General features: G+C 37.3%; 1 protein-coding gene across 1 annotated transcript; it reads left to right on the top strand.

Moving 5' to 3' along the window:
* Positions 1-415: 415 nt before the first annotated feature.
* Positions 416-23761, top strand: PARP4 (poly(ADP-ribose) polymerase family member 4). The gene is given in 20 exon segments (XM_086475121.1): positions 416-498; positions 3010-3147; positions 4431-4483; positions 4486-4528; positions 4743-4935; positions 5691-5708; positions 5710-5793; positions 8682-8842; positions 10315-10402; positions 10802-10929; positions 12440-12443; positions 12612-12811; positions 13045-13105; positions 14583-14742; positions 17230-17357; positions 18441-18606; positions 18964-19082; positions 20893-20971; positions 21765-21862; positions 23528-23761. Coding segments are annotated over 20 exon segments (2238 nt in total).

The following is a 23761-nucleotide window of genomic DNA, read 5'->3' on the forward strand; positions in this document are numbered from 1 at the left end:
GTGAGAAAAGCAGAAGATATTTTTATTCCAAGTAAAGAATGCACTGGATGAGGAAGCTGGCAAGGTGGCACTACAGGAGATGATGATGGAATTCTATCAAGTTATATGTCACAAAACTGAAATAGAGTATAAAGTTTCCAAAAAACTATTATTTAGAAAACAGGACTTGTGTCAGGTAACTTTTCCAGATTGGTAAGCTCTGATCTGCACTGTGCTGCACCAGTTTTGAACATGTTCACTAGATAAATTGATAGGATACTTTGCATAGCTAGTCACAGGCTGTCAGTTTAAAAAAAAAAAAAGTATTGGAATCTTATGAATAGAGCAACGCTTATGGGGGGAATTCATTGTTTTGAACAGCAAGACCAGTTGCTGTCAGATGATGACAGGAGTTTCCATTGTAATCATTGTTGTGATGGCGTCTTCAGCTGGATCAAACAAGAATCACGGAAGTGTTATTATCATCCAGCTGACCCTAGCAACTACTCCAGCATATGCGTAATCAGTTTCTATTGATTATCATAAACAATTTACAAAATATATGTAAGCTATTTTAACTATATACGAAGGCCTGTGTACTCTTCCTTTTCCTGCATATGCAGGAACAGTTTCTAGAGACTATTTAAAATTACCAGTCTGTGTACATCTTGGTCTGTTCCTACATCTACAGCTCACACTGCTTGGGGGAGTTCCCTGGACTGCCTGGGTCGTTTGTGCAAGAAGTTAGTCAGCACATTTAATCAGATAACATCTTTCAGTTAGTCTAAGCACAGCTGGCCTGCCTAGGGGAATCTCCAAGGATCTCCCCCATAGCTCCGCTTCAGCTCCTGTGTTACTTTGTCAGTTCCTTCATTTTTAAGCTGTCTAGGAGTTCAGTCAATGGGGAGTTCAATTACCCTGCTGCAAGTCAGTCTGTTGTCTTGTCTTTGCAGAAATTAGCCAGGAGATTCTCAGCCTGCCAGGGGGATTGCTGACAAGGTGTGCCGAGTGCACGCACAGATGCAGCCCTTGTGCCCAGAAGCAAGGGCTGGCTGCTCCGTAAGGGCAGGCAGACGGGGCTGGGGGTGAAAGTGAGCAAGGTCAGGACAGTTACACCACTGGCAGCGGCTCCAGTCCCACGGTACCCAGATAGGAAGAGCAGAGCAGGTGACAGTGACTACCGGTGATAGTAGCCAGGTTCAGTCCAGATCACCTCCCCATTATGGCTTGTCTGGCAGGTCCAAGTCAAACTCGGAACTGGAGTCCACAGGATCTGTGTCAGAACCAGGGAGGTAGGAGGCTGGATTCAGGCATATCGGCAACATAGCTCAGCTGAGAGATCAAGGGCAAGAGCCTGAGCTCAAAGACATCTCTTGAGCAAAGGAGGGGCAGCAATCTGCTGAGTCTTCTCACAGCTCTTTTTCAAGGCTCCACAGCTGCACTGTGAAAGCTGGCCTCGAGCCTGAGCAGCCAGGCCCTCTGGAGAGGTGAGAGGCAATCAGAGCTCTGACAGCTACATCACTCTTGTAACTATAGAGCAAACTCCAATTTCCTCCTTGTATTGTGATTTTAATGTAAATTCTGTAGATTCTGCCAGAGATACCTCACCTCTTTCTTTCAGCAAAGGATATCCAGAAGTCGGTCTTCTGTAAGTTACAAATTATAAGGGAGGAGAGGTAAAGGGAAGGAGGCTCCTTACTGTTCTAAAAGAACGAACATTAACAGTGCCTTTAACCTTGGAAATGTTTTGATAATTAAAATGTTTTGACATTTCTGATATCAGATTACTGTGTCTCACAAAGCTTTCCCATGGCTTAGTGAAGTGTAGCATTATAATCTTTTCAAAGTTAGATGTCCTTCTTATGAACTGAGAAAATTACATGGCTACCTTGTGCTACTGCCCTAGCTGGATAGCGGCCTCAGTGACAGATTCTAACAAGTAAGAATTGCCTCATAAGCAAAATCAAAATGGTAACCAAGCACAAAGGTTTGATTTGTAGACGGGGCTTTATGCTTTTACTTTCTGGATACTACCTACTTTCAGTATCTAAATCTAAAATTGTGATCCTTAAGTCCTCTTCCCAGTTGCTTTATAAATCCAGAGGTTCTTCACTGTGTGACAGTTAGGAATCCTAGAATCCCAAAATTATCTTCTGGGTATTTCATAGGATGTCACTACCTTTACACCTTTAAGCAACTCAGTCCTTAGTCCAGAGCCTGTCATCTGAGGAAGCATATTCAAAACATGCGTACAGAGCAGACTGCTTAGGCAGAGGGCAGTGGGGGAGCACACTGTTCTCCATTAAGACCTTTAGCAAACACCTCCGTAGAGCATTCAGCTGGCAAGGATAAAGGTAAGAAGAGGTAAAGAAAGAATCTGAATGTTCTGTTTTGTGTAATCACAAGAAGGGAAGGACATGAATCTTGGTGACAGTGCTGTCCAGTAATTACTGTATGTAAAATGCATAAATCTTGCTCGAGGTGGGGTTGCAACCTGAGTTTTCCTTCTTTCAGTGTATTTCTTAATTGGGAAGTCTTTCTTAATTGGGAGTTATTACCTCCAGATAGCCTGAGCTGTGATGCTAAGCCAAGATAGTGAGGTCTGTCAGTATCCTCAGTAAAAGAATTTTTAGTACAAGATGAATTTGCTGGCAGCAATTTATATACTTAGAGACTCTGAGCTGCATGGATTTATATGGGGGGTTTTATGTCGCATCTTTGAACTTAGATCCCCAAATGTCAAATAAGATAATTTTATATGTCTTTAAGCATGAAAATACGTTTTCTATTTCTCCCTAAATGTCTAAATAGGTCTTGTACTTAGTCAGGAAGTTTTTAATATCTCTGGTGATTCTTCTCGCATGATATTTTTTTCTTTTATAATTGCCACCCGAATTGATAACCAAAAAAAAAAAGAAGTTGAACGTTACTTTGAGATTTGGAATAAGACTTTATGTTTTAGCAGTGTATTGATCTTAAATGCATTTTCTAAGCCATGACATCTCAAAGATGATTTCAGATTTCTTGCAGTGACTGTCCAGTGAGAATTTTAGAAGTGTATAGGGTTGGCAGAATAAGTGAATCAGCAGAATTTCTGAGCAGTCTTGGAAACATTCAGTCCTTATTCCATGCATCATCTGTGTGCAAATTCATGGGAATTCTTTCTAGGTAGAACTTTACATTCCCTTTTTTGTGACATTGAATCAGGCTTAACTATATTCTTAAATATATTTTGACTTTTAAATTTTTTTTATGACGTTCTTTTGCATTATATTTAACCTATTTTTTACTGTTAACGTTTATATTAACATCCACATACTTCTACAGACCTCTGGAAGATCAATCAATCTTTTGTAATGATAAATTTAATTACTTTCCAGGTAGATTAGACTTAGATGCAGCTATTTGGATATGGTGGTGAGGAGTGTGGTTTAAATCCAGATATAAGATGACAAAATGGAGAGAACAGGAAAGCAATGTCTGTGTCAAAAATTTATTCTGTTTTGGGAAAGAATTGCACTGATGATGTCCTCCTTCCACTTCTGTACATTATATCCCTACTACTACAATATTTGGCATGTTCTTAGATTATTATGATTTCCTGGAATAACACAGTATCTAGATCTGTGACGGAATACCACGAATTCACTCAAGCATGTTAATAATGCTAAAATAATATAACCTCTACTAGCCTGACATATTTAAATTCTCATCATAGCATGCATGCAGTGAATACCAGCCACTGAAAATTTAAGGATGTTTTTAAAAATGTATCTGATATATAACACCATCAGAATTAAAATACCTCAAAAGTTATACTAGCATCTGTTTTCTTCATACTGCAGATTTTAATTGTAAGTTACAAAACTGCTGAACTTACTTAAATATTGTGTCTTTTTACATTCTTTATACATGAAATGTTTTTTGTGGGCATCAATCAGTAGTAAATCAAAGGTCTCATAAATGATCTAAGAATGGCATCTATACACTAATAGGTTTGCAAATCAAACCTTGGAAAAGTTTCCAAGTATCCATTCCTCAGCATTCCACCTTTAAAACTCATACTTTCTTTTCCTTAGATACAAAAATTTCATCCTTTTTTTTTAAATTATATACAGTGCAGCTGCTAGAAATGTAGAACTGCTTATCTAATAACCAAAAAATTATTTTGAATATTTGCCAATGAATCCTGTAAATGCGTTGTTTTCTGCTAAATGAAAGCTAACAGACTTTATTGCTTATGTAATCAGTGTCTTGGTGATTAATATGACTTTGGGATTTATGTTTTTATGAATAGAATTGTTTTTTACTTGAGTGTCTATGGATGGTTTCTGTAAAGTGTATTTTGTTTGACTCCTCTGTGACTCGTAATTGCACAATGTGTATTAGCCCACACGCTGTACGCAAAAGTATTTTGTACTTCATTCACTGTGTGACCTTTTTTTCTCTAGACGACTCCTCATGCCGAAAGCGATTACTGAAGATCATGGCCTGGAAAGAACGGACTGGGGCGTCTGGGCAGTGGCATTTACTTCAGTGATTCTGTTAGGTCTCAAAAATTACAATATCTCTTTACTTTATCCTTTGTGTATTCTTTTGCTTTTCAAATTAAGTTGATATAATATTAATACTTTTAAGGTAATTTACTTATAAAGTTTATTCCTGTCCATCTGTTCAGAAGTACTTGTGTATCCTTAACCTCCTACGATGTTTACATTAATATAAATTCTAATAAAATATATATGATATTTCTTTAGATATAGCACCAGTATGAAGTGTCCTTCACCCAGTGAAATGGATGGATGGATAGAACCCAGCTCCCGGCACTTTGTGATGTGGCACCTTGGATCCTGCTTAGATTTGTATGAACAAGTTTGTTCATTAAATAATGCGCCATCAGGTTATAACAGTGTGCGTGGAGTCCATAAAATGGCGGACATCTCTTCAGACGTTGAGGTACTGATCCTGCAGTATTGGGCATTTGAAAAGGCACCAAGTTTTGGGTTTATTATACCACTGATAGATAATAGAATGAGTGTAACCTGCATTTCAATTCAGACACTAAATCACTAGACAGAGGTGCATAAAATCACTTTTGTCCGTCATTGCAGCCTGTAAAGTGCATATAAAACTTCAAAGCCTCTAAGCTGCTCTTTGTAAAGAACTCTTGTAAGAAAATAATACCTAGAAGAAAGATGTAAATATTGTATTTCATTATAACTGATTCGTCATATAAATATCTGGTCTGTGATATTTAACTTGTTACTTGGAAGCAATATTCTGTTTTGTATGGAATAATGAATCACTACCATAGAAGATTCATTGCTTTGTAAATGAATCCAGCTGATACAAATCCCTGTCCTTATAGGCTGGTACTCTAAGGCACGGATGATAGTTATAGTGGCACACTAACGGATACAGTTGCTGTCTAGATATCCACCACTTTTTACTTTTTTATTCTTGGTTATTTTGAGGAATGATTGTGCTTTATGGAGAAGAGGAAATATAAGGAGTGTGGAGCATACAAAATAAGAAGATAAGAGATCCAGGTGGGACTGATACAGAGATTAGGAAAGTGAAAATAAAAGCTGTCAGATTCTATTATTTTTCAAAAATTGTCATTTATGTTCATCTCTTAATCAATTTGCTTTTTTTTAGATATTATCTACAGCTTTGTTTTTATTGTAAAATACTTTCTTTGTTTCTACCAGGATGATGAATTTGTTGTGTAAAAAAACCTATGAGGTTGAAATTACATACATTGTTAAGTTTTGCCTTGCTGAAGATCAAACAAGAACCCTTTTCAGAGTAGTTGTATGAAGATAACATAGTAGAAAATAATTTGTAGTTTATTTGCAGATGTTGCTGAATTAGTGATTACCATGTGGCATCTGTGTAGCATCTGTTTAACAGATTTCCTGTAGGCATAACTACCAAGAGCAGTTGCAACTCCTCCTGTCACAGTGTGTTTCAAGAGGCGCAAAGGAAGCACTTTTGCGTAAATCATCAGATGGTCTTATGGTCTTTAAAGAATTCAGATGAAAGGTTCTAAACAAAGACCTTGTAAGACCTTAAAGAACTGTCACGAACTCATAGTCCCTTAGACAGACAGCCTACAGCTCAGCAGTACAACACAAGTATTCATACAGAAACTATTACTTCTGTGTTCTGAATTGCACAAATAAACATGGACTCTTGATTAGGAAGGATGATTGAAACTAATCCTGAATGTATATTTCAAAAAATGTCTTTTTAATCTTTCATAAACTCTTTATTTAGGCTCTGCGTTACCAAATGCAAATCTTTTGAATCCTGTAGAAACTGGTCTTCAGGACAGATTGGGAAATCCTCTCTGTCTGGAAGGTGTTTATATCAAGGCAAGGATAATAGGCTTTGTAGCACAAGTGGTGTATGCTATTTATTGTCCTAAATATTTAAGTATAAATATTTATATATTGTCCTAAATGTCCTATATATTTATATATTGTCCAAAATGTTTATTTCCATAACTCAGCTCTGAAAAATTAATCCGTTTGTTAAACAGTGTTTTAGTCAAAATGCTATTTAGTGTTTAGTTAATTGCCAAAAAAAAAGGCAATTTGATCGCTAAATGAAGGAAAGTCCTGAAACTGAGTGAAAACAGGTTTTATTCTTAGAGATGTACAGTCAAACAAATGCCAAAAGCCCTTTGGTCAGTGGAAGGCTTGGCTTTATATTTAGGTCTGTTTTCTACCTATGCATAATCAAGTCACCGTTGTACAGAAACTTTCTGCAGTAGTGTATGCGTTCTGTTGCCTTTATGAGATCTTCTTGGTGATCTGTGTGCCAGCTGAATTACAAACCAGTGGAAAATTGTAGAATCATAGAATGGTTTGGGTTGGAAGGGACCTCAAAGATCACTTAGTTCCAACCCCCTGCCATGGGCAGGAACACCTCCCACCAGACCAGGTTGCTCAAAGCCCCATCCAGCCTGGGCTTGAGCACTGCCAGGGAGGGGGCAGCCACAGCTTCTCTGGGCAACCTGTTCCAGCATCTCACCACCCTCAGGGTGAAGAACTTCTTCCTTATACCTAGTCTAAACCTGCCCTCTCCCAGCTTCCAACTGTTACCCCTCATCCTATCACTACACTCCTTGATAAAAAGTCCCTCCCCACCTTTCCTGCAGGCCCCCTTCAGGGACTCGAAGGCCACTCTAAGGTCTCCCCAGAGCCTTCTCTTTTCCAGGCTGAACAAGCCCAGCTCTCTCAGCGTGTCCTCACAGGGGAGGTGCTCCAGCCCGCTGACAGTCTTGGTAGCCCTATAAATTAAAAAAAAAAAAAAAAAATATATATATATATATATATATATATATTTATATATAAATACATAAATACCTAGGATGATTAAAGGTTTTTGGAAATGTCTTTTGTGTTTTCTTTCTGACTTTGGTTAGACAACCTAAATTAGCTGTCACAAGTAAAATATCAATCAATGCAGAAGAACTTGCTATTCTATCCTGAAAATTAGTTAATAAAAGTTAGCCAAGCAGGTTAAAATAAGTCCCAGCTTGTTTTTTAGTACATGTGCCCTAAGAACACATTCTGTCAAGTCACAAATCTTTTCCAATCCTGTGACATAATTCCACAGTCTCCTCCCCCTTCAACTACATCCTGCCTGGAGCAGTCTTGATTATGCTAAATCTGTGGATTCACTGAGTTCTGTCACACGTGTGTCTCTGCACAAGAGTCTCTATTCAGGGGTTTTCAGTGCCAAAGTAGCTTCATAAACAATGGGTTTTTTCTATGTTGTTGCTAAAGCCTTAGAAAGCGAGCAGGGGAAAACAGGAAAGAAAAGAGTTTGAAAGAATTGCCTACAGATGAGTCTTTGCTTAAACTGTTCTGACACAACAGTCATCTGTTTGGTTTAATTCCTTTGAACAACTGTTGTTCTCATAAGGGGTTGTTGTGGGGGGTGGTGTTACGTTTGGTTTGGGTTTTGGTCTGGTTTCCTGTGGAATGTGTTACTATCCAGTGGCGTGTGTTCTATGACCCAGTCCATCAAAGCAGAAAACAGTCTATAAGGCTGAGGTACAGGACACAAACCAGAAATGATCATATGACAAGGGACAATAAGAATGGCAGCAAAGGGGAATGAGGAATTGCTAGAATTTTGCTGAAGTAAACAGAAGAGCGGATGTGAGAAGAAAGTCAGATCTGCCACCTGAGAGACAGAAATTCTGTCATTAGAAGATGGATCCTTTACATATAGAAGTAACATGCTTTTCCAAACATCCCTTTAGTATATCATAAAAACAGAACAATTTTTGTGGAGGTTTACTCTTCCTTCTTCTTTAGTCCTTACTGGCTTGAAACTATTACAGACATGCTGCAGTGATGGCTTCTTTTGTAGGTAATAGCTTGACAGCTCCAGCTCTGCCAGTATATCAAATAACCTTTAGAAGGTCATGTTTTACTTTTCTGGAAGAGATTCAATTAATGATTTAGAGATTAAAAGTTCTATGGCTCCTTGCACGTTTCTAGAAATATCTATTTGTCAAGCACTGATGAATGTTATACCTTCGTTTCTAAGGTATAAATAGAAGTTCCAGTTGTGGCATGCCTACTGACATTTTGCGGTGCAAGCAGTTATGCTGTTACACTTGAAGTGTTGATGTTTTAATCACATTTTAATCATTACAGTTACATAAAAAATATTAATTTCAGGTAGTAATGTTTCTGACCTACACCAATCAAAACAGTAAACCAATTGAAGCTAAATATGTCTTTCCTTTGGATGATAAAGCTGCTGTTTGTGGATTTGAAGCTTTTATCAGTGGAAAATACATCATTGGAGAGGTAAAATGTATTTGTACTTTGCCTTTGATGTAGGTCCTTCAATCTCAAGATCTGAAAGCACTTAATTATTAATGAATGCAACACTAATGTTGGTTTCCGTCATGTCCTATATTGTTAGCACTTGACTGGATTTCAAGGTAGTCATGTCATTTAAGAGAATATTGGTTATGTTTTCTGTCTGTAGAGATTAAATGACTTATTTTGGAACAATCTTTCATAGTTTAAAGAAAATAAATAAGCACATAGGGAATATCAGAAAGCTATCAGACAGGGTGATGGAGCTTATCTAATGGAGCAGGATGCACCAGTATGTTGAATATTATGGTTTAGTACCTACTTGAAAATTTTGCAGTTGTTGAATTACAGATTCTTTGCTGAATCATGTCTTTGTTGGGAAACTCCTTTTTACTAGAACTTATTTGGACCATACATTTGACCATCGTTGAAAACAATAATTGTTTCTTTAAATATGTACTATGGCTTGCACAAAACAGGTATTTATCTTTCAGGTGGACTCTTTTATTAAAATAGGCCCATGTAACAAAAATGCTGTGAGACTGACAAACGAAAGGCTATGTGTAGATGAAATGATTGCAGCTCTACACATCTACACCCTGGGAGATTGTATTCTGGGATACAGTGACTATCACTAACCCAGGGTTTATTACCCACCCAGTGAGTCAACAACCTGGAATGAACAACCATTGTGATACTATGGCAAAAATAGCTAATACAGTCCCAAAATATACAAACCAAAAAGTAGTGAAGATCATCTTACTTTGTCAAGCAAGACTGACTGGAATTGGCAAAATGCCAATCTAAACACCTTAAAAAAATAAAAAGCTAACCAAAACATAAAAGATCCAAAACACAACAACAACAACAAAAACAACCTCGAGGACACACACATTGACCTCTGTCTGCAAACTGGGAGGTGATTCCATGACATCATATGGTACCTTGTGTCTTTTATGTATCTTGTATTGCATGGTTGCACCTATCAAATTGCTTCTTCATGTCGTTACAGAAATAAAGTAAGAAGTAAAGACTGGAAATTAAAGCTGAGTAAGAAAAAAAGACATGCGGTTTTAGCAGTGAGGTTTGGAACAGTTAGCCAGGGAAAACTATGAACTCACCTTCTCTAAAATCCAGTTTTGGTGTCTGTTATGAAGCTTTGCTTTAGACAATAAAACTTTAGGTTAAATGAGAAGATAATTGGCTAAAATGTTATGTAATGTGTTATGGAGGAGATCAGGTCAAATGACCTCTTGATCCCTTCTAACATTTTAAACGATGAATACCCGTAGTGAATCAGCGCGTTTATTCTTTGGGTATCCTAGGGACCGAAACTTGTCTAACTAGTTCTGTATTCTCCACTTTCATCCAAAGAGTTAAAAAAAGGACAGGAAACATTGCTCCTTTTCATGGAGATGTCATGGCATGAAGATTAAACATCATCTTCCCTGGAGTGCTATTTGGGTTTTTTCTTCTTTTTATTTAGTGGATTTTCCATGGATATGTCTATTGAGATGCCATTTAATATTGAACGCATATGTAGTTGGACTCATAAACTTAAAATAAAGGTAAATTAATTTCACTGTAACTATGCCTCTGCCTTGGCAGTTCTGTGTATTTAAAATGGAACTTTTGTCCTAGAAAAAGCTTGTGCCAGATCTGTCTGGCTTTCTGCACTGTTCATTCTGCAAACAGCTTGATCCTCCTTTCAGATGAAAATTTCTGTTCTGCTTGAAGCCTTTCTGTTTTGGTTGTCTTCTTATCTAAAAATACATGCAGGAAAGTTAATGATATTTTAAAGAATGTGGTATGTAAATAGAAACTGTACCTTGTAAAATTTCTATAACCTTTTTCACAAAAAGCTTTGGGAATACCCCTATTAAATCTGCTGTCATTACTCCCTGTCCTCACAAAGTAAATAATATTCACTGTATTGTTATTAAATAAATATTTAACTGCCTGTCTTTCTTCTAGAAAACAAGGCTGTAATTAAGACTATGGAGAGCAGCTCCTTGGACATTAGCGGTTTTGTTCTAGATAAGTGGATTTCTCACGTCTGCCTACCTCAAATATGGGTAGAGAAGCATCCCAAACAAAATGAGTGAGGTACTGCATAACTTGTACTGTTCATGAGGTAATACTGAATATGCTAAAACATAATAAACAGGAACAGCTTAGTTTTGATGGGTAAAAGATGAAGAACAATTTCATACCATGGCCAGTGATCGATTTGATCTATTTTATTAAGCTGAGTATTCTCCAGAAATGAGTTTTCAGTTGCATAGAATCTTGTTGCTTTTGTTTTCTCCTTTGCCTTGTAAATGTTTCAACACAGTATCCAATCATTTCTCTTAAAACACTTTTTTTCTAACTGTTGTGTTGCTGTTTGTATTTCACAGAAATGTGACTACAATGTTTGATACAGATGTTGCATTTGCAGAAGTGCAAGTGAACAAATAAGTCATGGCTGAGGCTGGAAATAAGTAGCTTCAGTCATGCAATCTCTATACTAATACTAATTTAAAAAATATAAAATTTTAAACCATTACATTTGTAGGGCTGTATTCACAACTTACAAATATTTATAGAATCTGTCAGTGATTTGTTTTAAGGCGCTTGGCCTTCCTAGAAGATTTTGCATTCTGTTGTAGTTATTACTGCTGCATTGATTATTCTCAAAGGCATTTGAATCTTCCTTTTCACTAGTAAGTTAAAAAGACATAGCTAGCACTTCTGGTACTCTGGAGCACCCAGAAACAGAATCCAGCTGTGCCTCTGTCATGGAAGAGCTCATTGTCACCACTGAAAAACATTAATAAAAGGTTAGGTAGGAAAAGAAGGATCAGTTCAAAGCCTTTTACTTTCACCCACAGTAACTCCTTGCCTGAGAAATACATTTAAAACTGAAGAGTGTACCTTGAAATATGTGATTCCGGGTTGTTAGAAGCTGTTTCATTCTCCCACATTTTTTCTGAAGTCCTTGGTACTTTTAGTTATTTTCAGCTCCTTTTTGGTTTTGGGTTTTTTTTTTTCTTAAATAAGATAAAATACTGCAGAGGTGAAATGTAAAGTTTTGGTGTTACCTGCCTGTCAATCCAATGTTGAAATTGATTAAAATAAGTAAAATGACAGATAAGACTGTTTTCTTTCTGACAATGATGTCTTTTATTTTTCTTCCTTTTAATCAGAGTTGCTTGGTTTAAATGTATTAGTTTAGGGATTTATTTCTGATGACTGGAATAATACTGATACTCCCCAAAGAAAGAGATTCCTATTTGTGTTTCCAAATGCAAACCTTTCCTTCCCTATTGGAAACAATTTCACTTCTTCAAGCATTTCATTGTTCCACTTTTGAAAGCCTTGGTTTTTTACAGATCTCTGTTCATAGCAAGGACAGTATGCACTTCTGGTTTACATATTTTTTTAATTCTAGTACTCCTCATAAACTGATGGTGGCAGTGATGATTGTAAAACATGATATCTGTGATTTTTTATTTTTTTTTTAACTTGTAGAAGAGTGTTTGCAGAAGAGTGAGTCAGAAAAGAACATGAAACCACATAATTCCTTTTTCCATTTTTCATGTGAGACCTAGGATATAGGTAAAGGACAGGGAAGTTGCACTTTTCAGGCATTAAGAGTAAGGAACATATATTTTCTGTAACTTTAAAATATGGCTGTATTCTGCTCTCATTCCATAATAAGAAAAATGAAGATGCTTGGATACACTTCTAATGCAGTACTATTTATCCACTGCTCTGATGATTTTGTTTCTCTCTCTATAGGATTACATGCTTGTATTCCAACCAGAGTTTGAAACAGCATTTGAAGGAGAGCAGCTGTCCAGTGAAATTATTATTTTATTAGATTGCTCAAATTCTATGGCAGGTTCAGCTCCACCCCAAGCAAAGCAGATTGCTTTACATATTTTGGAACTATTTTGTTTCAGACCAAGAGTGAATGTAGTCAAATTGGGCACAAGTGAGTTTCTCTATTTCCTTTTTACCTGAGAGCCACCTTTTACCTTCTTGCCATGGCTTAATTTTATGCACATTGTTATTATCAAACCAGCATAATACCCTGAACTGCCACCAGGAAGTGTAGCAGTATGGCATACTTCTACTCTGATACTCTGGTTATAAAACTTAAAATTGTATTTCCATGTGGTTGCTACATGCTTAGTATTTTAATGCCTTTAATATGAATCTTTGTTCACAGATAATTTTCTTCTTGTTCAATGGACATAAATTATTCGGCATCACTGAAGGAGTCTATTTCAGTAATTAAATCAGTTTGGTTGTATTCTAAAGAATGCTTCTTTATGGGAAGCTTATCATTGAAAAACAACTTTTCCTCTTTTTTGCTTTTTCTTTAGGCCAACTTCTAATATTTTTCTGTAATTTAGACTATTTGAAGTCTATTTTCCCTAGTAACAAGCACAGCCACATCTGAATATTAATTCCAGTTTGGTTTTAAGTGATTGCTCAAGTTGTTATTTTGAAGTTGAGTAGCTATTGGTGTTAGGATATTTTTCAGCGTTTCCTCCTAAATTTATCTTTTGGAGTTTCATACCTCTCATTGCCTGCTCACAGCCGAAAGAGAGGAAATTATTTACTTCCTTCTGGAAATCTGTAATTTGTAAGTGAAGGCAGCACTTACACCAAAGGACTTTCAGTGAAAAGGAAAAAGATCAAAGGTAGACTACTTAGGTACCTAGGTTTTGGTTAGTACCGAATCTTGTCAGTGTCGGAAGTAGGCTTCTCATCTGTAACTAAAGCTCCTTGATACATGATGTGTAAGATACCAATATATGTGTGTCTTGAAAATGGGATGGTAAGATACAAATGATGATCAATGCAGAGTAACACGAAGGGGAAAACAACATTAACTCTACCTGTACAATGTTGGGCTTCATCCAGAAAAGAGATGCCGGAGCCATCCTGAATAGTCCTTTTTAAATGGTAGCCCAGTGTTCAGTAGCAGTCAAAAATGTAAACACTTAGGTAGCTGTATAAATCTGTATCGCTGTGGCATCTTGAGTACTGTAGGCACTTCTGATCACTCCATCTCAAAGAGAAGAGCTAGAGAGACAGGAAACAAAGACGACCACATATATGGAAGACCTGTCCTGATTTTTTTTAGCCTCTGTTGAATCCTTACACAGTAATCTCTTTTCCAGGATAAACAGAGGAGAAGGGGAATAGGGATGGTTACGTGCTGTTTCTCACCTCTTAAGGATAGCAGGACACACAGTAAAATGGTCAGTCAGCAGATTTAAAACAAAAACCAAACAGTCCTTTTCATGCATAATAAATAGCAGAACTTCTCGTTGTGCTTGATATTGAGGCTAAACTGTAATTCAATTCAGAAAGTGGGTTAAGCAAATTAAAAGGTAGAGCTATAAATAGCTTTCAGATGCAATAGTCTGAATGAAAACTCCAGTTCAAGAAGTTACCAGACCACTGGTTACTGAAAGCTCTGAAAATAATGTAAGAATAGAATTTAGCATTTTTCTTAACTATTTTGCCTGTGCCTTTTCCCTAAGCCAGGGAAGATACAGGTTTAGGTGGACCTTAAGCTCCATCTTTAATAGTAATTATAGGAGAGCAGGAGCAAATAAAATTCAGTAATTAATCATTTATGTTTGGAAACCAGGAGTAATGTATAATGAAATAAAAATTAAATTATACGTTGTATGTTATTTTAGGAAAAAATAAATTAAATTCAAACTAGAATTGTAATACATTACTTTTCAGTCTGCTACCGCAACATTGGGAAACACTGATTTATGGAGGAGCTTATGTTACTTAAGTGTGCTATTTCCTTCTCAAGAATGCTATAGCATTCTTCTTATATCAAATGGACACATTCAGAATAAGAGTATGAGCTTCCAGATTGTGAAAGATAATGTCCAACATAGCGATGAAGTGATTTTTTCTACTTTTGTATGAATCTTTTAGGTTTGCTAACATTTGAATTGGGGGTTGTGAAACTATGTGAAACTTTGGGTCTTGAAACTCTGCATAGACTGCTGGTGGAAGAGAAATGTAGGGAAGCTGCATGAACAGCAGGAGCTCCCTAAAAGCTGAGTGCAAAGCTATCTATACATACCAGATATCAAGGAGACATCAAGGAGACAAAGCTATCTACACATGCCAGATGTTAAGGGGATGCCACGGAGGTGCCTAGCAAACATCTACATGACTGGTTGTTAAGGGTTGCAGAACAAACAAGAGGTTGCATCAGAAAAGGGGACCTGTCTTGTGCTCGAGAAGGAGGATTCAACTAGAGGATGTCCTGAGGAAGACTACAGACAATCACTAGAGACCCTCGAAAGACCACCAACCCATTTAATTCTGCTTGATAGAGCATGCACAAGGGGGAAGGAACCTATGTAAAACATTTCTGGGAAATCATTAGAATAACACTGCCTTTTCAGGGAAAGATAATGAATGTATAATGAGAAAGGTCTAGAAAGGATGTAACCAAAAAGTGCACTTACCTTTGTGAAATAATTGACGTGTGCGCCCAGCGCTGCAGTAAAGAATGCCTTGCTTTCTAAAACCTGCAAACTGGTCTTAGAGAGTTATTGATCCTATATTTCGGTAGCAATACAACATTATTTACATAAGCTATTGGTAAGTACAAAGTTAGCTAGCAATTGTATTTTGTTTAAAATCACTGGTAATTTACTTGAAGTGAGACGTTAATAAGCTGAGAACTATCAGATGTACTGACTTAAATATACATGTATGTTTAAATTAAATGTAGAAATGTTTGCATACCTTTAATAACAGAATGGAAAATATGTAAGGAATTTCAAAGGTCAGATGCCAACAATAATGTTACTTCCATGTCCAGGTAGTCTTACCTATTCATATCTTTCCTCTTTGTAACAACTTTACTATTTAAGAATATAAGTGGAAAATGCAAGAATTAATATTTTATAACTTTACATTTCATATTTTGGTATAGTCTCATTTTATTAGTGCAATTTCAATGTAATGTTAATAGTTGTATAATTTTATTATTTAATTTTCATTTGTTTTGTAAGGTAATTACTTAGACAAAGTAGGCACCGGACTTCTCAATGATCAGAACAGGCAAAACCTCGCTGGAATTCACTGTAATGTCGTTTGATCGTTTTCAGTAACAACAAACTGGAAAGATACGTACATGACTGAAAGAACTTTTTTAAAAAACTGGGTTACAGTTGCAAATTTCATATTGTGAGGCATAAATGGGAAAGTGTTAGGTTCTTACCATATCCTGGGAGGGCTGGCAAGTATACATCAAAATAAAGACCAGTGGTGAAGGTCATGTTCTTGTAGGACTGGTTTTTTTAAATAACAACTTCACCATAGCTCTCACAACATTCCCCACATTTCACAGCTGTGGGCCCTCTCCCAGCACTGGGCGAGCACACCCTTCAGGCCAAGTACCAGACATCGCAGTGCTCTTCCAGAGTAATTGTACGTTGTGACTATAATTGAATTTACATCAACACACAGTAAAGAACAGATGGTATGTGTCCATTAGCAGCAAGCTGACACCATTTTCAACATACTTACGTATCTGTTATGTTGGTGTTCAGCATATTTACATTCATTGATTATTGGTTGTTGATATGATGGAATTAGGCCTGGCAATGGATTACCACAGTGCTGGTAGGCTGAGAGGGCATAGCTTTTAATAATGGTTCCTCTAGACTACTAACGTTAATGTGCAGCAATTTGCTTTCAGTAGGCAGGCTCTGTATTTAATGTGTTACACTGGTAAAATAATAATAGCGAAGAGATGTAAAAGAGAAGTTCACACTTATGTAGACAAAGACAGTGTTTTCTAGAAGGCTGAATTAATAGAGAATACTACACCTGTTTTATCTGTGATAATTTTCTGCAGGTAAATGAAAAAAAGTATTTTTAAACAGTGGAAGATTTGTACTTTACGGAGTTGTGCAAGGCAGCAAAAACTAGAAAAAGACTTTTAAAATATCAGTAAACTTTAAACTCAAGATGTTATGCATTCTTAGCGTAGCTACAATTGTACTATTTAATTTTGCCTTGAAGGGCTTTGGTGAGGATTCAACTAGGTAACTAAGACAGTAGAATGGTCCTGTTGAGGAATGAATCTCTCTGACAAAGATTCGAGACATACTGTGGTGCTTCTCACCCAAAAGAATTCTCGTCTGCTTAACTGTTCTCCTTTAATCCTCTGTAAAGCTCTCATTTGTATATAAAACAATGAAATAGCTTCACAGTAGTCAGAAGGTGACAACAACTCTGCTGTTGCTGAGCAGAGCCTGCTGTTCTCAGGCTAATAAGTTTTATCATATTGGTTATATCCATGCTGTCCAGATAGTTTAGAAACAGTATCAGATTACCAATTTAATTCAATAATTACATAAAGAATTTTTTTTTGTTGTTATTAGTTCCACAGCAAATCAACACATGCTGAAATCTTTGTCCCAACATGCTGCTGGAGCATTTGAATACTTTGACCCAAAATCAAAGTATAACTGGGAGGCAAAGGTACATTATAGATCTTGAATATATTCGGTACATGATCATTGTCTGATATATCAATATCTGATACCGAATATCTTCAGTATCTTGGAAGCATAGAATGGTTTTGGTTGGGAGGAACCTCAAAGACCGTCTGGTTCCAACCCCCCTGCCATGGGCAGGGACACCTTCCACCAGACCAGGTTGCTCAAAGCCCCATCCAGCCTGGCCTTGAACACTGCCAGGGAGGGGGCAGCCACAGCTTCTCTGGGCAACCTGCTCCAGTGTCTCACCACCCTCACAGTGAAGAATTTCTTCCTAATATCTGATCTAAATCTCCCCTCTTTCAGTTTGAAGCTGTTACCCTTCATCCTATCACTGCACTCCCTGATCAAGAGTCCCTCCCCACCTTTCCTGCAGGCCTCCTTTAGGTACAGGGAGGCCGCTCTAAAGTCTCTCCGGAGCCTTCTCTGAAGGCTGAACAACCCGAACTCTCAGCCTGCCCTCATAGGGGAGGTGCTCCAGCCCCCTGATCATCTTTGTGTAGTTATGTGTCTACAGCGCTATCCTGTGCCTTGAATCTGGTCCCTCCTGGAACAGTGACAGTAGAGAACACGTTACAGCAAGGCTAGTATCTGGCATATTTTTTCCTGGGGGAATGGATGAAAGCATAGATTTCTCCTCTTACTATTCTGGCTGTCATTTGAGTGATATATGCAGAACTATCCAGAGCAAGCCATGGAGATGTGCAGAACTGTTCGCATATCTCAAAGTTCACATGTAGAAGATGGTGCTAAGTGTAACAGGCCATATTCCCTAGACTGTTTGGCAACCCTGATGAATAGAAATTTTACTCTCAAATTTCAGCTTTCACTGAAAAGAAGTACCATTATTTCAGAAGCCAGGACAATAATGGCTGAGTGATTCTCCTTATTACCTCCAAACATTAGACTCATTTTTGCAGGTAATAGTATGTGGCTTGTCTAAGTTGTTACAAAAATAAATTAGTTCCATTCACATGGGAAATACGTTATTTTCTATTGAGATATTAAGTTTTCATTTGAAAGCCTACTAACAAACAGAGATAATTTGTTCTGCTTCTTCACACAGATACAGAGCCAAGTGTCTAGAATATTTTCTCCAGGATGCAGTTCAGTTTCTATTAAATGACAACAGTTTAATACAGGTGCACCAGAGCCAATGCAGGCTCCTGCTCAAATGCAGTCTTTATTTAACAATGAAAGGCTTCTTCTCTGTGCATTCATCCCTCACTGTAGTCGGATAAAGACTGGAATACATATGCACTACTGGATGGAAATTCACATGTAAAACAATCACAAAGCACATATATTGTATTATACGTCCTTGATGCAGCATAGCTTCTTTTTCATTGCTAAATGTAATCAAGTTACTATTTAATTGCTGTTATTAGTCTTCCCTCTAAGAAGTAGGGAGGCAAACCTTGTCTAATTTAATGTTCCTATCATTGTGCTTTGATAAATACAGAATTCCTCTACTTGTGAATGTCCTCTTGTTGTAAGGAGAAATATTTATAAACCTAGACATGCAAAGACTTACTGATTTGAGTTATATTCAGGAGACAGAACAGCATGCATGTGTGCAGGTAACACAGCCCAAGAGAGAAGGAAACAGCATTTTTTTTACTTTTAGGCCACCTTAAGAGCAGAAATAAATGGCCAAGAGCTACAGACCATGGAGTCAACTACTAAACTACAGAAGACAACAGGAACAGTGAGCTTGGCCAACTTTATTTGTACATGCCATAGTGAGACAAGCTGCTTTAAACAACTATGTGCTGCTTCATGCTCTTTTGAAGGACTTGAAACCCCTGTTTTAAACAGCTCTTGCACTGTTATTTTTGCTTCTAGTATTTTAACACAGACCTTCAGTTTTCAGACTTTTAAAGGAAAACTGTTTTCCATAGAAGTGTCACCTTTCTCTGTGCTTTCTAACACAAAACTTAAGCTTCTCAGAATAGGAAGTGCTGCTTCTTATTTTGGCAGCCTGTTTGGGTTTTATCTTTGGGTTGGCTGTTCTTCAGGAGACCTCTGTGAAGAAGCTGCTGCAGCATTCTCTTTCATGTTGTAAATTGTTCCTGTGTGGTTCATCTCATCTCTAGTTTGTCATCTCTAGAGATGTATGGAAAAAGAGACAGTAAAGTGTTACTGGCCTTTCCTCTGCTTCAGTAACAATTAAGTGAGGAGTCTTTATGCAGAGGAAAGCACAGCACCCATCTTGAAAAGGGAAACAAGCTAAAAAGAACAATTTATTAAATCTAACAGGTGTCTACACTCGAAAAACTGAAAGAATAGTAACCTTTAGTAATAATTCTGATATGACTGTCACCCCTTCCCCACTAAGAGAAGCTGATTTGTTTTCAGATAGAAATTATTTTGTTCCCTATTTAGTGCAATCTTCTTCGAAAGCTTCTATCATAGTTTGGTTTCCATGGACATGGTTGTGTTGGTTTCCATAAGGACAGTTTCCAGGGACATGCCCTTCCACAGGCAAATAATATTGGCAAGCAGAAGCAATGTGTCTGTTTGCCATAATGAGTTTTTGCTTTTACAAAAATACCCGTACTACAAATTCCAGGTACAGTTAAAAAAAAGAAGTTTTGAAAAGTGTAAACTAAAATGGCAAAATTATAAAAAACAGGATCAAAATTAAAAACAAATTATTAATTCCTGATGCTTTAGATGAACTCTGAGAATTCCTACCTGTTTCTTTTGCTGATTTACCTTAGCTCAAAAAATAACTATTAGTTTAAGAGGTTTTCTTCAGAAGTGGCTCTCTTTGGCAACTATATTATTCTTCCAAAAATGAGACGGTGGGAATATTTTGGCGATTGGAACTGGAATACAGCTGGACTTCACCACATTGTCCCCACAAAGCTCCTTCTTTTTCTCAGCTTTTTTGTATTGAAGAGACCAAAATTGGTCTTTTCTATGAAAGACTGGTCAGTATTTCCCTTTTCTGTGTATAACCCCTCAGGTCAAAAATTACTTGATTGTGGTAGACCTAATGATTTTTTAAAGTTGAACGCTCTAGACTCACTTTACTTTTCCCTTAAATTCTGTATTTTTATGGACAGAATTAATTTACCTAACTTCACCTATATAGGTATTGTTTAAATCAGAGGTAGTTGTCCAGGCTCTGATTACAGTCACTGGAGAAAAATGTGTACATCCAGAAGGGACATTCTTCCTACCTCTTTTAATTAGCTGTTTCAAGTCGGGATTAACGGCCTGGTGGATTTTTTCTGTTGGTTTGCATGCTTGCTTTTTTTCCCTCACCCTTGACTCTAGAGAGAATGTGCGCAACAAGCAGACCTGGGTATTTTTTCATTTGCTGAAACGAAATTAAACAAAAATGTACCTTAGTTGCTTTTCAAATGGAAAATTAGCTTGACCCTTCCTTAGAAAACAGAATTCTGTGTTAATATGGAAGCTAATTGCGTGAAGCTGGACCTCATAAATAAAAGGAAGAAATAAAAAAAAAAGTTGCTACTCTTTTATCATCAGTTTTGCTTTCTTTCTAGGTGCTGCACAAACTCACAGCAAGAGCTTTCATTAATGACTATGGAGATGGGATTCTTCATGAGAATGAAACAGAACATGAGACTTGATAATCTGAAATAAAAAGCAGATATTTAAAAAGCTAAACGGTAAACATTTCAGTGGCAGAGAGAAGAATTTCTTGCTTTGTTAAACGTAACTAGAAGGTTGCAATCTTAATATCATTTTAAGGTTAAAGTCACCATATAGTAATATCCTCACAGATAAGATTTTGCAAAATTTGGGGACAGTCTTTTCTTCTCCTCCATTGTAAGAATGTCCTCTGTTGGCATGTGTGCATATTTTTCCTCATCTATACTCTGTCATTGTAGGCCATTGGTGGTTCCTCTTGTCCTGTTTACATACAACAATTTAGTTTTGTGAAGATCAATATGTATTAGTTCAGCGAAAGTCCATAGCTTTTGTACAGGATATGGTGGAAGATAATGACCTGTATTTTACAGATAGACAGACTTAATGGCCTGATCATGTGTTAAAAAAAAATGGCTTTTAGCTAGTTCAACACTTACCATATTGCCATCTTGGCTTATTTGAGACTTTAGACTAATTCTTCTTATAAAATACAACTGCTTCTTACATTAGAGAAGGATAGAAATGAAAGAAATCTAACTAGAGGAAATACATATCCCTGCCCAAAGCTGAGTAAAGGAGTAGAGAAAGTTAGAAGGGAATAGAGAGTTAGGTAGGTCAGTATATTCGCATGAGCTCTTCCTTTCACATGTCCCTTTTTAGAATGCGTGTGTTTACAGGTATATATTCAGTTTTGAAATAAACTTTTCTTTTATCTGATATTGTATTTTTTCTACCTGATTGATTTTTTAATACTTAACACTACAAACAAAGAAACGAATCTTGAAAAACATGATTATTCACCTCAGCTTGGAGAGCTCAATTATAAGCCAGTTTACAAGTTTCATTGTGGTTGAGAAAAGGGTATGTTTTCTATATGGTATCTTGTTCCCACTAGCTTCTCAGAAGATTCTAAATTCTGTAACCTTCTACATATCAGCACCAGTCTTCCTTTTGCTGAACAATTATTCTTTTATAATAGAGCTAAAAATATTTTTTGCTTTATTTTGGTTTCTTCTGCAATACAGCAAGTTATTTTCCTTTTCTGTTTCTTATATCGCTTGTTCTTACTTTATGATCAGTTTGTCAAGCTGTGTGTTCCTGTTGTGATTTGCTACAAGGGTTTGTAATTCCTGATAGTGCTGTGGGAGCCAGACAGGTCAAAGGACAAGGCCAGATGAAGAGTACTCTTCAATCCTTGGTGCATAAGCCACAGAACCCTTTCTCATAAAAAGTAAGGATGCCAAACTATAGCAAACTGGCCACTCTAGCCATGGGTTGCCAAAGTAAAGGATTTTGTATGGGCAAAAGTCATTCTAGGGGAGTCTATCAGACAGAAGTGAAAAGGAAAGCAAAATTTAAAAAAACCTGTCATTAATATTGCAGTAAACTATGGACCTTTTCCATTTGCTTTCAATATTAGAACAGTGGTAGGAGAAAGAAAAGCTATGCAGCAAACGGAAGGAAATACCTATAAATTACAACCTTGAAATTGAAGTGTCAGTAAGAGAGTTTTCAAATGGAAAGCTGTATCATGATAAGTAAGATCACATCAGTTGGATTAAGTATTAGATGGGGCACAGAAAATGCGATTCATCTGGCCCAATACATGTGTGTACCTTTAGCAATAGATGAGTCACCTTTGCCTTCCTCTCATGGTCAATGTAAATAAACAGATATTTCTAAAGCTTGATTAATCTCACACTAAAGTTAAATACCTAAAACAGTGCAGATTAATTTTCTCAAGAGGTGTTTTTCTCAGCACTGATTTTAGGGGCTGCCTATAGTCACTATTTCAGATTCAAGAATGGCTTCCTCCAAGCTCAAGAGCAGTCTATCCCAATGAACAGGGAGTCAAGCAAAAATGCCAGGAGGCCTAGTGTGAACATAGATGAACAAGGAATTCCTGGAAAAACTCAGACATAAAAAGGAAGTATACTGACAGTGGAAGCAGGCACAGGTAACCTGCAAGGAATACGGAGACACTATCTGAGCATGCAGAGACATCGCTAGGAAAGCCAAAATTCCACATGGAGTTGAATCTGGCAAGAGATGTCAAAGACAAGATGAAGGGCTTCTGAAAGTACATAAGTGGAAAAAGGAAGACTAGGGAAAATGTAGGCCTGCTGCTGAATGGGGCAGGAGAACCGGTGACACAGGACATGGAAAAAGCTTTGTTGCCTCAGTCTTTACTACCAAGACCAGCCTTTGGAAATTCAAAACACCAGGGACTAGGGGGAAGTTTAGAGCAAGGAAGATGTACCCTTGGTGGAAGAGGATCAGGTCAAGGAATATTTAAGCAAACCAGACATACATAAGTCCATGGACCCTGGTGGGATGCACCCATGAGTGTCAAGGGAGCTAGTTGATGTCATTGAGAGGCCACTCTCAAAAATCTTTGAATGATCATGGCAGTTGGGAGAATTGCCTGAAGACCAGAAGAAAGTGTTCACTCCTATGTTCAAGAAGGGCAAGGAGGAGGAGCCAAGGAACTACAGGCTGGTCAGCCTCACCTTGATCCCTGGGCAGGTGGTGGAACAGCTAATCCTGGAAACCATTTCCAGGCACATGAAGAAAGTCATCAGAAGTAGCCAATATGGATTCACCATGGGGAAGCGTCACAGAGGCACCCACACAACAAGCAGAACAGTCACTCAGAACACCCCTACAGACCTGAGCAAACCGCAAACGTGGATGCCAGGCAGAGGCACTCACAAAACAGAGTCAGCAACTACTCCAAAAATGAAGATTTATTCCAACTAA

This window comes from Leptosomus discolor, chromosome 1, assembly GCF_034619465.1.
Source record: "Leptosomus discolor isolate bLepDis1 chromosome 1, bLepDis1.hap2, whole genome shotgun sequence".
Classification (NCBI taxonomy): domain Eukaryota; kingdom Metazoa; phylum Chordata; class Aves; order Leptosomiformes; family Leptosomidae; genus Leptosomus; species Leptosomus discolor.